Source organism: Leucopleurus acutus, assembly GCF_964270905.1.
Source record: "Leucopleurus acutus genome assembly, chromosome: 16".
NCBI classification, from domain to species: Eukaryota; Metazoa; Chordata; class Mammalia; order Artiodactyla; family Delphinidae; genus Leucopleurus; species Leucopleurus acutus.
In genome coordinates, this window is record NC_139158.1 from 39397531 (window position 1) to 39415887 (window position 18357).

The following is an 18357-nucleotide window of genomic DNA, read 5'->3' on the forward strand; positions in this document are numbered from 1 at the left end:
CTAAGCCAATGACCCTAACCAGTGAGTGAGCCAAAGAACCAGTGAAAGTTGGTTAAACCACTAAGTTACTTTTTGAATTAGTCAGGATTCTGCAGAGAAAAAGAACAAATCAGATATGTATATAAAAAGAAAGAGATTTGTTTATGGGGTCTGGCAAGTCCAAAATCTGCAGGGTGGGCTGGCAGGCTGGAGACCCAGGAGAGGCGAGCTGGAATCCAAAGGCAGTGCTGGAGAATTTTCTCTTACCCAGAGAAGGCTGGTCTTTTTGTTCTATTCAGACCTTCAATGGATTGGATGAGGCCCACCCACACTATGGAGGACAATCTGCTTTACTCAGAGTCCACCAATTTAAACGTGAACCTCATCCAAAAAACACCTTCACAGGAACACCCAAAATAATGCTTAATCAAATATCTGAGCACACCATGCCCCAGCCAAATTGACACATGAATTTAACCATCACACTTTTTATCTGCACGTTTCTGAGCATCAGGAATACATGATATATTTTTTAAGATTTTATTTTTTTATTTGTTATCTATTTTATACATATTAGTGTATATATGTCAGTCCCAATCTCCCAATTCATCCCACCACCACCACTGCCCACCCCTTTGCCACTTTCCCCCCTTGGTGTCCATATGTTTGTTCTCTACAACTGTGTCTCTATTTCTGCTTTGCAAACCAGTTCATCTGTACCATTTTTCTAGATTCCAAATATATGCATTAATATACTATATTTGTTTTTCCTTTTCTGACTTACTTCACTCTGTATGACAGTCTCTAGGTTCATCCACGTCTCTGCAAATGACCCAATTTCATTCCTTTTTGTGGCTGAGTAATATTCCATTGTATATATGTACCACATCTTCTTTATCCATTAGTCTGTCGATGGGCATTTACGTTGCTTCCATGTCCTGGCTATTGTAAATAGTGCTGCCATGAACATTGCAATGCATGTGTCTTTTTGAATTATGGTTTTCTCTGGGTATATGCCCAGTAGTGGGATTGCTGCATCATATGGTAGTTCTGTTTATAGATTTTTTAAGGAACCTCCATACTGTTCTCCATAGTGGCTGTATCAATTTACATTCCCACTAACAGCGCAGGAGGGTTCCCTTTTCTCCACACCCTCTTCAGCATTTGTTGTTTGTAGATCTTCTGATGATGCCCATTCTAACCGGTGTGAGGTGATACCTCATTTTAGTTTTGATTTGCATTTCTCTAATAATTAATGATACTGAGCAGATTTTCATGTGCCTCTTGGCCATCTGTATGTCTTCTTTGGAGAAATGTCTATTTAGGCCTTCTGCCCATTTCTTGATTGGGTTGCCTGTTTTTTTAATATTGAGCTGCATGAGCTGTTTATATATTTTAGAGATTAATCCTTTGTCTGTAAATTCCTTTGCAAATATTTTCTCCCATTCTAAGGGTTGTCTTTTCATCTTGTTTATAAAGGTCATGCTTAAGAACAGGGTTCAGAAGCAGCAAACCTGTATCTGAATTCTGGTTTTGCCTCTGAACTGAGAAGTGAGTTAGTATCCTGATGCTCAACTCCCTCTTCTTTAAAATGGGGATAATGATAGTTGTGAGAATTAAATAAAACAAAGCCTGCGGCACTCTCGGCATGGTGCCCACCCATGGTGGGTGTCAGTAAACGAGAGGTGCTGTATGCATGCTGCCCCATCCATCTCTCCCTGAATGGAGTCACATAGAAATGCATGCTTTGGCTGGAAAGGGCAAGAAGGGTGGCCAGTCACTCTAGTGAAAGGTCAGCAATGTGGAAGAAGGGGCACAGTCTCTCTGGAGATGTGCCCCCTCCCCGAGTCAGAGCAGGTCCTCAGGGTTTTCTTAGACATCTCGGCAGCCACCACGGCTGTAGGGAAGCCCCAGTGCAGCCATCATCAGGGTCCAGGCTTAAACCCCACCCTGCACAGGTTAACCTGGGATTGTCCCTCCAGCCTTGCTTGTCCAGAGTATCAGTTATCTATTGCCAAGTAATGCCACATAAAAAATCATCCCAAAAGTAGTAGCTTAGAGCAATAAGCACTGATACCGCTCACAAGTCCGTAGGCCAGCTGGACAGTTCTGTTGATCTGGCTCGTCCCTGCACCCAGGGTTGGTTGGCAGGGAGGCTGGGGGCTAGCTGGCTTAGGGTGTCCTCTCTCACATGTCTGGGGGACAGCTGGCTGACAGCTTGGGTGACAGGCATGAGGGGTTACAGTCTCTCACCATCCAATGGGCCAGCCTGGGCTTGTCCACATGGCACCAGAGCAGTTTCAGGAGAAAGAGCAGCTGTGGTCCTCTTGAGGGCCAGGCCCATCCCTTCCACCACATTCTTTTGTCCAAAGCAAGTCACCAGGCCAGCCAGACTCAAGGTAGGGGAACTGTGCTTCCCCTCTTCATGAAGCAGCAAGAAAATCACACAGCCAAGAGCACAGGCCCAGGGGAGCAGTAGATCGAGGCCGTTCTGGCAACATGATACCCCTGACTCCTGTCACTTGCCCCCCGGTGACCTTTGTCAGAAGGAGGCCATTAATTAGTTAACGCACAAATTTACGGGCTTGGTTCTGTAGAACCAGAGAGTACTCACTAACCCTCGTCAGCGGTTCAGGTCTTCCAGGGGCCAGACGATGGGTCCACGCAAGTGTTGGATCTTCACCAAAAACCAGTCTTCTTGCCCTTCCTGTGGAGCACTGTTCAGTAATCTATCTTTTAAATTACTTTTGTTCTGAATACGTTGAAGACGTTTGACAAGACTACAACTTACTCAGATTTTGTTAGATAACATCTTTTTTTGCCAAATCCCACTCTTTTGTGAGCTAATCAGACTTCTCACCTGGACTGTTTTATTCAATCAGCCAATCAATAAACATTTACTGAATTTCAAAAAAAAAAAAAAAAAAAGGAGGCCAATCAAACCACCGAGCTTTGTCCCTCCTCCCCACACCCACAGCGATTTCCACTTCTGACAGACTCGTGTTTTACTCTAGAGACAAAGGGGAGCTACTGAATGTTCTTGGGAGAGCAAAGGGGCCAGATGAATATGGACTTGGAAAAGGTTCTCCTGATATTCAGAAGAGCAAGCTCGCTCTCTGAGATGATCAGGAAAACAGGACTGAAGGGAAGGCACTCAAGGCCGTGGCGACGGAGCCGACAGAGGCCCAGGGGTGCGAAGAGGCCTGGTGTCACCAACAATTACAGGAAGCCACTACCCGCTTATAATTAGTGTCGCCTAATTTAGCAATGAAATGTTTTTTCCCATATGTTCCTCTGGAGGGACCACGACAGTCATCTCCCCACTTAAAGGCCAAAATTAAGGATATGGAAGCATTCAGTGTCTTTAATCTGCTCAAGGAAGTTCGCACGATTTTGTCCTCCAGCCTTTCGTGAGCAGTTTTAGGGCAGAGAAGGTCTGTCACTGGGTGGGAGGGTGATGGGGGGTCCAGTAGCTGACCCTGGGTCTCAGACCTGGCCCAGATCCTCGGATACTCAGCTTTGACATCTGTGAAATGGAGCAGTACCTACTCCCGCGAGGGGTAAAGCGGGTGCGACAAGAAAAGCACTGACTGTGGTCCCTGGTGAGGAACGACTGCCGCGTCCACAGCAGGTGCTGTTGGCCCTCCTCGCTCCTCAGAGCAGGGCCCCCCCTCCACCAGCATAATGTGTGCTTCACAGATGTCGGTCAAAGCATCGACTGTTCCGGGCAAGGCCTCGGAAAGGAGAGCCTGGCAGGGCTGATTATTAAATAATAAGGAAATTAGTGCTCACTCGAATTAGAGGTGGCACTGCTTTTTAAACTTTTCTTCACATATTTATTTGGGGCTTCCCTGGTGGCGCAGTGGTTGAGAGTCCCCCTGCCTGTGCAGGGGACGCGGGTTCGTGCCCCGGTCCGGGAAGATCCCACATGCCGCGGAGCGGCTGGGCCCGTGAGCCATGGCCGCTGAGCCTTCGCGTCCGGAGCCTGTGCTCTGCAACGGGAGAGGCCACAACAGTGAGAGGCCCGTATACCGAAAAGAAAAATAAAAAAAATCAAACAAATATTTGTTCAGCAGGAACCAAACAACAAGGGAGCCAGCCAAATTTAATCAGTGTCCGCACAAGTTCCATTTTTAAATATATATGTGTGTATATATAAAGTATATGCATGTCCTCTTAATATGGCATGATTTTATATATTTAAATATCTAATATGTGGATTATATATAATGTGTAAGTATATATACATATGAATATAGAAGTATATAATTACAAATACATAAGTAGATATAAGTACAACTATATACTTGAATATATACATTTAAAGCCTACATACGAATCAATATAAAATGTGTATGTTTCACTTTATATAGATACATGGGTGTACACGTCCATGCTGGTTTTCAGAATTTTATTTACCATTTTCTTCAGCACTGAGAATAAGATGGGGGCCATGAAGTCCACGTCCATGGTAGCTTCTCCCATCAAGTTAAACCATAACTAAGTCCCTTCTCAAAACTCTCCCATGAGATCTACCAAAAACTTACAGGCAAGAAGACAGGGGTTTACTCAGTCAGCACGTGGGGTCTTCACAGAGCTTCCACCACAGGGCTGACCTCTGCAGTCACGACGAGGTCTCCTCAGACACCACATACAGATTTCATTCTTGTTCCAAAGGGAATTTTGAGTCTGTGAGATGCGTAGCCTTCATGGAGGCAGGATTCACTTTTGCTCATATACAGAGAGAAAATATGTGTGTATATTTTCAGTCCTCCGATGTGATTTTTTAGGGGCGGGTGTGAGCTTTGCTTGCCCTAAGAGAATGTGGCAAAGCGTCTACACTGCAGAAATCAGGACTTCTTGGGCTACGCAGCCAATAAGTCCCCTTCCCCACATCCCTTCCTGCACCCGCCGTGTGAATAGTGAGGGGGAAGCCAGCCCTCACCACCGTCCCTCTGCAGGCCAAGCTGACACTTTTGCAGCCGACTTCGTATTTAGCTGCTTCATGGGCCATTAGGATGGACTTCCAGGCTGGGGCTGGCCATTTCCAGTGATGTGTACATTGGACCACTCCTCCTCTTGAATGCTGTTTGGGGTTAAAACACGGCATTGTGATTGACCTCAAGCTTATGCGGGGTTCAGTTCCCCGTTGCCGTTTAACAAACGGCCCCGAAACCTAGTGGCTTAAAAGAGAACATCTACTAGCTCACAGTCCTGCAACTTAGGTAGGCACCTGTCTCTCTCCATGTGCTGCTGACGGGGTAACCCGTCTGGGTCTGGGGGAGGGAGGCCTCCAGGGGCCTCACCTGAGGTATGTTGGAACAATGGGGGCTGCCCGGCTGCACTCCCCGCGTGGCCTCACCTGTAGCCCAAGCTCCTCTGTACGGACCCTGGCCCAGAGGATAGAGGGCATCCTCCCGCTGCCTCCCATGGGTCCAAGCCAGCCACCAGGCCGGCCCAGTTCAAGGGGAGAGCTGTTTGGATTCCTTTGGTGTAACAGAAAAGGGAGCAAAAGGGGAAAAGTTAATGAAATTCCAGTGTCTATTGCAGAGAACATTCTAGAACATAAGCCCTGAGAAGGCCTTGCTAGGAATTGTAAGGCCGGCAAACTTCAGAAAGATTATCTAATAGATGCCTGGGATTCTTAATCTGGTCGGCCTCAAAGTTTCTGTGGACCCCTCGCAATTGAATGCAAGCAGTTGCCAGTGTGTGTTTATTTGGTTCCAGGGCAAGGTGGAGGATTTGTAGCATTCAGTGTGTCCTAAAGGAGGCTATAATCCAAAAAGGTAAATAACTTTCATCCCACACCTGGCAGGCAGCATTCATTCCCTGCCTGTGGACAGAACCAGCCTTGAAAATAAACACCAGCCCGCAATTCTAGCGTTTCAAAAAAAAAAAAAATCAGCTGTTTCGACCAGCACCAACCTGTTTTAGATTGTCTCCTTTTCACAGAAAGCCTATAACTGTTTTCCGCAGTAAGACACTTCCAATTTTAAAGTAAAGATCACCTCTCAAGGTTGAAAATGTTCTGAGAAGACTCTTCACGGTAGAAACAAGCCAAGGTCAGGAAGGGCAGCTGGGAATTGGAAGGGGTCGAAAGGAGAGACACAGATGGAAAATCCAGGGGCCTGGGTGGGCTCCGGGCTAACTGAACCATTGAAAAGAACCATAGATAGAATTTAAGGGATCTTCTCCAAGTCGTTTGACCCTGTATCTGACTTGTCTTTACTGTTCTCTGCAGCCATGGGACCCGATGTGCCGGGGAAGTTTCTGCAGTCGCCAACAACAACATCTGCGGGGTCGGAGTGGCCTACGGCTCCAAGGTCGCAGGTAGGCTGTTGCTGTCAAACAATCCCAGGAGGCATCACACTCGGGTCTCGGGCCTGGCCACTGCGCGGCAAAGATTCCCAGTGGAGCAGGCAAGCGGGGACTGGTACACTTAGCAAGAGTGAAAAACATTCTTTTAACTTAACCTATATGGCAAGATCAATAAACTTTAAAAAGTTTTAAGGTGCACAGATCATGAGCACATAGGTCAATGAAGTTTCACAAACTGACCACATCCATGTAACCATCAAGAAACAAAACACAACCAGCACCCCAAAGCCCTCGTGTCCCCTCCCAGTTACTGCCCATCCACACAAGAACAGTCACGACCCCGATTTCTAACAGCAAATGTCAATTATGCCCAGTTTTTAAACTTTATATAAATGGAATTGTACTGTCTGTACTCTTTGTGTGTCAGTATCCATAACATCTTTTTTTTTTATTGGAGTAGAGTTGATTTACAATGTTGTGTTAGTTTCTGGTGTACAGCAAAGTAATTCAGTTATACATATATGTGTGTGTGTGTGTGTGTGTGTGTGTGTGTATAGATATTCCTTTTCATATTCTTTTCCATTATGGTTTATCACAGGATATTGAATATAGTTCCCTGTGCTGTACAGTAGGACCTTGCTGTTTATCTATTCTATATATACTAGTTTGCATCTGCTAATCTCAAACTCCCAATCCAACACTCCCTCACCTGCCCTCCCCCTTGGCAACCACAAGTCTGTTCTCTATGTCTGTGAGTCTGTTTCCACTTCTTAGATAAGTTCATTTGTGTCATATTTTAGATTCCACATATAAGTGATATCATATGGTATTTGTCTCTCTTTCTGACTTACTTCACTTAGTATAATACTCTCCAGGTCCATCCATGTTACTGCAAATGGCATTATTTCATCCTTTTCATGGCTGAGTAGTATTCCATTGTATGTATGTACCACATCTTCTTTATCCATTCATCTGTCGATGGACATTTAGGTTGCTTCCATGTCTTGGCTATTGTGAATAGTGCCGCTATGAACGTAGGGGTGCATATGTCTTTTCAAATTCCAGTTTTGTCTGGATATGTGCCCAGGAGTGGGATTTCTGGTTCATATGGCAACTCTATTTTTAGTTTTCTGAGGAACTTCCATACTGTTTCCATGATGGCTTCACCAATTTACATTCCCACCAACAGTTAAGAGGGTTCCCTATCTTTTCGAATTATAATTTTGTCCAAGTAACCATAGCATTTTAATAGGAATCAAATAAGGATGGTAGAATATAAGGAGGTGTGTACAGATTATTGTAAACATACTCAGAACTCTTCCAAATGTTTTTGGTGGGGTTTTTTGTATGTTTGTTTGTTTGCACAGTGCCTCTCATCTTTAAGGGAAAATATTCTACCTAGAACCTTTTTATTAAGTTCCACGGGAAACATTTAACAAATTCCTCTTTATGGGCCTTTAGAAAGAAGGGTGGCTGGTCACCAGAAATTTAGAAACCAACACCTCCCCCCACCAAAAAAAATAGAGAGAGACAGAAAGGGAGAGAGAAAATGAGAGAAAGGGGTTCATAAGCTTTCAACAAGATGCTGGAGAATGGAGTGGCTCCTGGCTTATTCCAAGTTTTGCATCAAATTTGGTTCTTAATTTATTCAGGCTGAGTCATCCAACCTTGCTTTTCTTTTTTTTACAACCGTCTTGATATTTTTTTCCTGGTGATTTAATAGAACCATAAACATACTTTGTGCTGACACTTGCATTTCCAGGAACCTAAATAAAGCAAGAGCAACCTATACAAACCCACCATTAACCTCTTTCAACACTGTCTGCTAAGAGGTTTGCCTGAGCTGGGTGCTGAATTCCTCAAACGAATACATCCAGAGGGTTCTGAAATGTAACTGGGGCGGCTTTGCCCCTTGGCTTTCATCTCTCTGTATTCTGTGTGCCTCCAAATGCTGGCATCAGAATGTCAGAAGGCATTATGAGCTCAGGGGAAAGAATATCACCTGGTTAATATTTTACAAACCAGGCTCGCACTCCAGGTGCTATCTGAGTGGGGGGGGGGGTTCCCTGTTCGCAGGGCAGAGTGGAGGCAACTGAAAATGTCAAACGTGGATTTCTCATTCACAATGACGGTCTTCAAAAGAGTTTTGAAGTTTCTGCATGCCCAAAGTAACTGGATTTTTGAACAAGGGATCCTCAGAACAAGTGCCTGCGACAATGAAGAGTTGGGATTAGCTCATGGCAATTGGAGGTCCGCTGGGGTCTTTTTCTCCATCTGCTTCTTTTTCTCTCTTGTAATTTGCACTCTGAAAACATCTAAGCTGCTTATCAAATGTACCTGATTCTCCTGCTCTCTTTGAATTCCCTAAAAGCAAACCTGAAGCAAGGATCTGGGTGCAAGGAGTTTCTTTGGGAGGTGACCCTGGGAAGCCAGTGAGGGAAAGAGAGGGAAAGATGGTGGGAAGAGAGACCAACAGAGGGTGTGTAGATGAGCTGGGGCTCCCTAACTGGGGCTCTGGGGGGCTCTTGCCCCCCGAGAGGAGGAGGCTGGGAGTTTATCCACCAACTCGCATCCCTCATCGGTGGGTGGGGTCGGGTGGGGGGCGGGACCTCAGCCTCGAGCACCTGGGCTGTCCCGCCTGCAGCTCCACCCGCAAGGCAGAGGACACACCCCAGGCAAGCCCCTCGTTCGGATGGGCAGATCCAGGCAGAGTGACAGCCTCTGACTCGCCCCTGATGCCAAAGGCGAGCGGATGCAGCCCGGTACCTCAAAGACACGACCCGACCCCTGTCCGTGAACCCCGATAGCTCACAGGTCTCAAGGCAAGGCTCTGAGGATCCAGGAACCGAGCCCAGAGCCGGGGGGAGGCAGGCCCAGCCCCACAGAGGCTCTGAGCAAAGGGGCCGCCTTCTTGCTCTCCCTTAACCCCAGCTTGGTTCCTCTGTAGCCACCCTTACGGGTCCTAAGCGCTCAGGGGCAGGAAGGTCCAGTCCCCACCCTGTGCCCGGCAGGACATCCAGTGACTCAGGGCTCCCCCAGGGGAGCGAAAGGAATTCTTCCTGAGAAAGCCCTGGAGAGGTACTCAGGAATCGCAACAGAAGCAGAATTCTACCTTACAGATTTGGGGGGAACATTTTGTTCATTTTGGCTGGCAATTTCAAAAGTTGGCTGATTTTCCTCATTCTACTAATAAATGGGCTATACTCTCCGGAGAATCTTTCCTTTCCCGAGCTTTCTGAGCTGGGGAGGTCTGGAGCGCCATCTGGTGGCCGTCCCGTATCACTGCTCGTCTCAAGGTGTTCAGTCACAGGGTAGGGAGGCGATGTCCCAACTGCCCCCTAGATCCCGGGTCGCTTGTCTTCAAAAAAAGGCTAAAGTTAAGGTGCTGCAGAATCTCAGTCCAGAAAAAGAAAGGAAAGTGGAGACAAGATGATAAAATGAGTCCTCTGAAGGGAAACAAGGAAAAAAATCATTGAGCATCTCTTCATCGGCCCGTGAGCCTTTTGGGTTTCTCTCTACTCATACACTTTCTCATTTTTCCATGGAGGTTCCTGTCTTTTTCCTGTTAATTTGCACATGTTCTTGGTATGTCCCACATATTAGCCCCTGATCAGTTATAATCAGCACAAGAATTTTCTCCCAAACTTTCACTTGAGGCCATTAGTCCACCTGGATTCCACCTCTGTATGTCATGCCAGCTGGGGATCAAGTTTTATTTTTCTCCAAATAGTGAGCAAACATCCCCAATACCATCTATTTAATAATCCATCCCGTCCCTTTGATTTGTGGTACCACCTTCATTGTATATTAAGTTCCCATACACATGTGGTTAGTCTCTGTGTAAATATAATTTAGAGGAAACTTCCTAGCAACTGTGAGTCAGGAAGTGTAGCCACGCTCCTTCCTCTACTGGGCCTTTGTATGTGCTCTCCCTCTGCCCAGAACACCTGCCCCCTACGGCCCACCTGGTCACAACCTCTTCATCCTGCAGCAAGCGGGTCCCCATGGCATCCTCCAACATCATTGCCCAGGCCAGTCCCCATCCACAGATAAAGATGCTGAATCTTCTCTTCCCAGCACTAATACTGTCAGTTATCACAAATTCTCGTGCCTGGTTCTTTGATCAGTATCATTCTCCGCAGGCAGACAACAGTGTCCACAGAGACAGGAGCCATGTCTGTTTTCTCTCACCTTCGCACCCACAGCAGGGTCTGGCGCACAGAGGACGCTCAAACTCTATTTGCTGAGTGACAGAAAGCAAGGAAGGAGTAAAGAGAAGGAAGCGTCTGTGGATAAACCCATGATAATCAGTAGAGATTAATCACTGAATAAAAGAATCGGTGGATGAATGGAGTTAAGGGATTAAGGGCATAAAGATCTAAGGACCCAAAGCTGATGGAATTGCTACCAGGTATCTCCCCTTCTACCAGCACCGTCTCACCTTTGCTACTTTATCCCATTCAAATTAGTTCCAAGGAGACCTGGGCCTTCTCATCACCCACTTCCCCTCCCCAGCAAGGGCACACTGGGAAAGTCCATCAGCAGTGAAGACAGGCAGGGGACCCCTTTGCATCAACACCCTAGGCCACTCCAGGCCAACGAGCATCACGGCCGTCCATCCACTGTGTGTCATCTGGATGCTGGAAATAGAGCGTGTGAATTCCCAGCGGCTCATCTTTTCCATTTACCTGTCAGAATCGCAAAATCTTGGGCCCCAAAGAGGGTCTAAAGTTCCCTGAGTCCGAACACCCACTGACACTTGCATGATGATAACAACAATAACAGTAGCAATAATAATAATAACATATTGTCTCTTCCAATGTGTCTGGCACGATGCAAAACCCTTAACTCAACCCTCTTTACAGCTTTATCATACATTATTATATATTTTATAAAGAGAACATATTTATTATATATTATTATCCCTCTTTTACAGAGAACGAAACTGAACATGGGGCCACACAGCTAGTAAATTATAAAACAATTTAGTATCCAGCGCAGCCTGGGTCCCTGCACTAAAACATTTGAAGAGCTTCTCTCTCTCTTTTTTTTTTTTAATTAATTAATTAATTAATTTTTGGCTGCGTTGGGTCTTCGTTGCTGTGCGTGGGCTCTCTCTAGTTGCAGTGAGTGGGGGCTACTCTGTTGTAGTGTGCAGGCTTCTCACTGCGGTGGCTTCTCTTATTGCGGAGCACAGGCTCTGGGCACGCAGGCTTCAGAAGCTGTGGCACACAGGCTCGGTAGTCGTGGCGCACGGGTTTAGTTGCTCTGCGGCACGTGGGATCTTCCTGGACCAGGGCTTGAAACTGTGTCCGCTGCCCTGGCAGGCAGATTTTTAACCACTGTGCCACCAGGGAAGTCCCGAACAGCTTCTCTTTTCCTGCTCTCCTGATGTAGCCTGGACCCAGCCTGGAACGGCACGCCTCCAGTGACGGGAAACTCACTCCCTCACAACAAAGTCTGTTCTGCCTTTGGACATGGGTAACTCTAGAAACTTCTTCCTTAAGATGAGCTCTCTCTTTGACTTCTGTTGCCTGTTTCCATGAGCACAGCTGTTACCACTTCTTCTAGCTAACACAGGGCAAGGAGAGAGGAAGATTCCAATTAGTCTGGCTCCCAAAGAGTAAATGCTCTGTAACACGCGGACCGGTACATCCGGGCTGTCCCAAAGTCTTGGTGCTGTCTCAAAGCTTTAATAACGTCAAAACTTTTTTGAAAGTTTAATTACTTACATTTCCTTATCTACTTATTTGTATGCTTTGAAGAGAAAGGTTAATTTCCATTTTTTATTTTAAACACGACTTTATTAAAGTAACTCTTTAAGACAACCTAATTCTTTTCTTAGTTTTAATTTTTAAATCAATATTTGGCATCTTTAGCCAAAAGGGACTGAGACAAAAAATCGAAATTGACAGTGTATTATTCAAAATTCACAAAACCAAATAAATGGACAACCAATATAAATAATGAACCCTTCAAATGATGTTTCTTGCAAGTTTGTCAGATTTATACCTCTGAGAGTATGAAAAAGGCTCGAAATGCATCACGCCTTTTGGGAGATGCTATCTCTTGCCTTCAGCCCCTTCCAGGACTCAGGAGTTGCAGCTGGGTGCCCACCATATGCCGGTCCTGCTGGGGGGCAGGGATGCAGCAGTGAGCCAGCAGACAAGACACCTGCCCTCACACAGCTTTGAGTCTAAAGGGAGACCTAGACAAGGAGCAAACAAACACGACAATATCCGATCATGATTGCCGGTTGCCGGGGCACAGCAAGTGACTTGAGGGCAGGTTCTACAGTATCACCCCTGGGCGTCTGCAGAGCCCCTCAGAGCAGCCCCAGGCTGGGGCCAGGCCAGGTGGCACTGGCCTTACCTGCCTTCCTCTGAAGGCAGAGCAGATAGACTTATGCATCTGCTAACAAGTGCTCCTTTGAGCAAAGATTCTAAAAGGAGTTTGAAAACCGCACTGTAGACCATTATCAAAGTACCCTGAAATTTCTCTACCAGCGATGAATTGCTTCCACATATTTGGCCAATAAAACTCCTAATAGTCCAGTGAGTTTGTACGTATTTTATCTGAGTTTTTAAACAAATCAGTAAAAATCGCTTGTTGGCACAATGATTAACATGTTTCCAGATCCTTAAGACCTAGACCAGCATGCATCGGCTCCCTAGCCTGCAGATGAACACTAGTGAACACAACAGTGGCGATTATCGACCCTGAGGTGTGCAGACGGATGTAGCACTTCCTGGTGTCTGTACCAGCTCACCTTTTGTAGCAGGAGGAGAGGCAGAGGATTTAGCTCCAATCCCTGGGCTGTGCAGCCCCTAGAGCCCAGGGCTGCAAGCAAGCCATGCAGCAGGCGTGAGGCTCAGGTTCTAAAAGGCAGGAGGGACTCACAGATTCACTGCTGGTCATGAATGCGGTGCTCAGGCTGGCGGAAGGGCAGGGGACAGAAATGCTTGACGTGCAGGCTCTCCTGCCATCACCTCGCCGCAGCCAGCAGAGCACTGTGCAAACGTGAGGATGCCGAGTCCTGGCTCCCTGGGCTTCCCACTCTCCTTCTGCCTCTCACTCTCACTCTCTTGCCTTCCCCATCTTTCTCGCTCTCTCCCCCTCCCCACCCCCCTAGACCATCCAGGGGCAGAGTCCCTCCCTAAAAACCCTTGGGTCACCTTGAGCCTGGGTCTTGGCCGCTAATGGAGCAGTTGGCTGCAAAAATTAATACTGTATCTCATTCAATTCATGCATGCCTCATTCCCTCCGAGCTTAATGAGATTCAAAGAATGCTGGGGGCCTGGGCCCTGAATGTGAATGAGAGCCCTGCTCCCAGCCCGTGGCCGCCCCTGCCTCCCTAGATGCTGAACAGTCCGGAGATTAATACACAGCAGCTCTGATGTTCTGGGCAGCACAAAGGGAGCCAGGGCGGGATGAAGAGGGAGAGAGGCAGAGAGACAGGACCTGCAAAGAGAGAGGGCAAAGGGCACCAGCTGGTGACGAAATGCAAAGTCGCCACTGTTTGGCACGTGGGACAGTCCGGGTGCGCTTTGGCCAGAGTTGAACTCCTCCCTCTTTTCAATGGAGGCAGGCTATTCAGTGCTGGTCATCCGGGCACTGGATGAGTTCAAGACCATCTGAGTTTCCTCCTTGCAGACGAGTGAATACCAGCCTCTCTGCGACATTTCCAGTCCACAAAGTGGACACGACGTGTGAGAAGAAGCTGTGCTCTTCAGTTTACTCTGTAAGCTGTTGGCCACCTTTGTTAAACAGACTTTTTAAATGAGCAAAATATAGGTGGGCCAAAAGTGAAATGTGGAGCTTTAGATTTCCTATCCCTAATGAAATGAACCATAAAACTTAGCTTCTGGAAAGTTGAAACCAAAGGCTATGCTTACGCTGTAGGAGCTTTCTCCAGGAGAAAGGATATTAACTAATAATTAGACTTGTTGGCAAAAACGGTGACCTGATTTATGAGTAGAGGATGGAAAGTCTGGACCTGTTATCCCTGCTAGGGAGAAACTCAACTAAATTAGGTAATAATATCATGCATTTATTCACCAAATATTTATCAAGCTTAAGATAAATTCCAAGCGCCATGCTGATGCCCAGGGACATAGAAGTACACAGAATAGACACATGCCCTGTACGCAAAGACCTTGCTGTCTGGTGGTAAATGAAATACACAAATCAACAATTGTAAGAGAAGGCTGACAGTGCAGTGCTAACAGAGGACCTGCAGAGCTGGACCCAGAAAGACTTCAGGGGAAAGGCCTACTGAGATCATAGGTTAGACAGGAGGAGGGTGAACTCTGGGGAACATTGCAGTGCAAGTGCAAGGGAGGGGCCATGAGACGTGGGAGGAGGAAAGAGAACCTTAAGAGAAAAGACAATTTTCTGTCAATTTCATGGGCCCTGTAAGAGCCTGAATCTTCCTGCTTTATATTTTTTTCTGGAAAAATGTTTATCTCAGAATTAACAAAACATGCATGTAAAAGCATTAACTTTATACCCCCAATGTCCCAATTATCTAAACAGCCATTCTCATGTCAGGTTGCACTTCAAAACCACCTTAGACCAATACCTGCTTAGGCCCCGTGCAAATATTCAGAAACTCCAGGGACCGGGGAGAAGCGGCCCAGGCACAGTATTTAGGAAATGCTCTGCAAATGACCCTATAATTGGGAACTGCTTTAAGATATACAAGCCTATTACCTGCAACTAGAAAAGGAAAATCAAGATGCGAAGGCAGTCCTATAACTTTATTCAACAATCAGCAGTTAGTTCTCATCCACATGAACTGTCTGTAGATTTGGGGCCTTTTTTTTTTTTTAAATTTATTTTTGGCTGTGTTGGGTCTTCGTTGCTGGGCACAGGCTTTCTCTTGGTGAGTGGGGGCTACTCTTTGTTGCAGTGTGTGGGCTTCTCATTGCAATGGCTTCTTTTGTTGTGGAGCACAGGCTCTGGGCGCGCAGGCTTCAGTAGTTGTGGTGCGTGGGCTTAGTTGCTCCGTGGCATGTGGGATCTTCCCGGACCAGGGCTCGAACCCGTGTCCCCTGCATTGGCAGGCGGATTCTTAACCACTGTGCCACCAGGGAAGTCCCTGTCTGTAGATTTTTGAAAGTGGTGACAGGTACATAGGTAACCAATGTATATGAATCTTCCTTCCTTAAGCATCACCACATGAGGTGATGCTTGTGTAATAATGTCCTTTGACCACCAGGGACAAGTAAGAAGGGTCAAAAGCCAGCCTCCGACTATGTACAGACCAGCCCTTCATTTCAAAACTCCTGTGGACGGAAAGACTTAGGTCAGCTTCGGCAGCACTCTAGGTCCCTTGCTACGAAATAGCGTATCAAGCAGAGAACAATCTTGGCCCCAAACAGCAATGTTTAGAGGGTAATGATGAAGGAAAAATGCCCTTCCCGTTGGCTGCTGCTGAGTGAACCCTGGACAGGCATTTTCTAGACAGCCCAAGGGTGATGTGAACCGTGGGTGCCACAGGCCTGGGCTCCTCCTGAGTCCCTGTACACACAGTCACACAATCAGAGAAAAGTTCCCAGCGAGAAGTCACTCCTACAAGGCATATAGAAGCACACACTTTACAAAGGTGGCCTAGGGGAGAAGGAGGAGGGGGTGTATCCTGCACCCCACTGCAAATATATTTTAGAATGACCCCTTCAACATTTCTGTCCCCCTAGCCAAAGCCCCTTCTCAGCTACGATGCAACTGAGAGTTCCTTCCCTGCCCCTCCCCCTTGCACTGTCCTGCCCCTCCCTCTGCCCCTGCCCCCTGCCCTCTAGAATTGTTCCTTAAATATCTAAGAGCAATCTCCTCCCCACACTGTCATGCCCAGTAGATTTATTTCTCCTCTGAAACGTGTCCCCCATCACCCCCCCAGTCCCTGGAAGCCAAGCTTCCCATCAGAAACAGACCACATTAGGAATTCTAGCAACTTTTGCGAGGGGGATAAAATTGTCTTCAAATAGTTGCATAAGGAAAGGAGTGGGTGGGGTCCAAAAGGATGGAGTGGATCGGTCAGTGCACCTGCCTGATCCTCTGATCACACACACAGCGTGAGGCTGGATTCAGGATCGCCCGGCTGAGCCCAGGGCACCAGCAAGGCAGACCTCCAACCACACCCAGGACCCCAGCCCCCTACCCCACCTTGCCTCCTGTGAACCGGGGACCGGCACCCAGAGCTCCCCGGCCCTCACTGTCCACAGGGATCCGGATGCTGGACCAGCCCTTCATGACGGACATTATCGAGGCCTCCTCCATCAGCCACATGCCTCAGCTGATAGACATTTACAGCGCCAGTTGGGGCCCCACCGACAACGGGAAGACGGTGGACGGGCCCCGGGAGCTCACACTCCAGGCGATGGCGGACGGCGTGAACAAGGTAAGGTCGTTCCTGCGCCAGGAAGCCCTGAGCCACACCCGGGGAGGAGGGTTACGGGGTGTGGGTGGGGGAGGGGGAGGGGTGAAGAGTGGGGGAGGGGCGGATCGCTGGTGCCGATTGAGCACAGCGAGGGGCAGGGCTGCGGTGGAGGTGGGGCTGTTACCCTGTGCCTTAGCTCAGGTCCTTCGAGAAATGGACCCCAAATTGGGTTAGGGGTCCAGACTTATTGGAGGGGGCGCCTGTGAAGGACAAAGGCAAGGGGGCGGGGGCCCTCCGGAGGGCGACGCTATCCTGGCCCCTGCGAAGGGAGTGGGGAAGGAGGGTCCCACAGGGAGCTGCACTAGCACCCCACCGTGCAGACGTGGCTGGGAGCAGCCCTGGGAGCGGGGTCTCCGCGCAAACTGGGTGTCTTCAGAGCACAGCAGGGGAGCTGCATCCAGATGTTCCCGTGGGGGAGTCAGCGCGCGTTTTCGTGGCTGCCCATCCCTGGGGTCAGTCCGGGAATGGACAGAGCCAAGGAGCAGGGACCAAAGCAGCACCTCAAAGGGAGGCAGCCGGGAGCCGCGGGTCCCTGTGCGGGTGAGCGGCCCGTGGGGAGCGGCAGGAGGTGGCCTCTGAGATCCCAGGGCAGAGTCCCCCTGCAAACCACAGCCAGGCCAGAGTCTCCCTGGGTTCAGGTCCCAGGTCCGCTCTTCAGGGGCTGAGTGTCTATCCGCAGAGACCTGACCTCACTGCGCCTCCGCTTTCCTGCCTGTAAAATGGTGATAATGGTGCATTTCTCCTGGGGTCGCTGTGACGTGTGAGATAGACATGCAAGTGCTGGCCCTGGGAGGCCCACAAACGGCTGGTGTTCACCTGGGTCGTTAGGGACTCTTAACCAGCCGCCCCAAAACTTTGAGGCATAATGCACAGTGTTTCACTAGGGCTTGTGGACTCTGTGGTCCAAGAATTCAGATGGGAACGGTGGGGATAGCCTGTCCCTGCTCCACAATTGCTGGGCCTCAGCTGGAAGTCTGGGGACTTGAATCACCAGGCTGGTGTGTGTTTGCAGGCCCCTGCGAGGGGCTGAATTACTGGCCATTGGTGCCATGGCACTGTCTCCTCGGGGCACTCAGTCACTTTGTCTTAGTCTTTTCCCAGGATTGGACTTTCCATCAGGTTGATGCGATGCCCCGTCCCTGCCCTCAGCCCGTCTGAGACAGCCACAAAGATCCCTGGCATTGGAATGGCACAGTGCAGTTTACGGTGGGGGGGGGGGGGTCACCAATAGGATGGCAGGGGAGGGGCAGGAGGTAGTGCTGCTGCCCCATTTCAATGCCCAGACCCTTAGGAGTTTATAGGGTGAGACTTCTGACATACAGACAGCTATTTCCTTATTGCATTGTTCACGGTGTGGCTGGAGAGAGACGATTGCACATCCAGGCCCGGAACCAGGTGACAGTGACAGCACATTGCCCAGGGGAACACCTGGCAGATGCCCTCCTTCCCCATCAGACACGGATTTTCACTGAGAAGCATTTTTTGACACCTGAGGCCAAAAGAGAGTCAGAGAGTAGGTGACATCTGGCCTCTGTCAGAGTTGACAGTGCAGATGGGCTCAGTGCAGTACATCCCCGGGCAAGTCCTGTCACTCTCCATGAGCTTCTGAACGGCTCCATCAC

General features: G+C 48.4%; 1 protein-coding gene across 2 annotated transcripts in view; it reads left to right on the forward strand.

Moving 5' to 3' along the window:
• PCSK2 (proprotein convertase subtilisin/kexin type 2) overlaps positions 1-18357 on the forward strand; it is a gene marked incomplete at both ends in the record, with an annotated part of 213656 nt that overhangs the window by 168281 nt on the left and 27018 nt on the right. For both annotated transcript variants that reach the window (XM_082856430.1, XM_082856431.1), the window contains 2 exons: positions 6221-6309; positions 16521-16696. In XM_082856430.1, coding sequence (XP_082712556.1) covers positions 6221-6309; positions 16521-16696 — 265 coding nt within the window. The remainder of the gene's footprint in view (positions 1-6220; positions 6310-16520; positions 16697-18357) is intronic.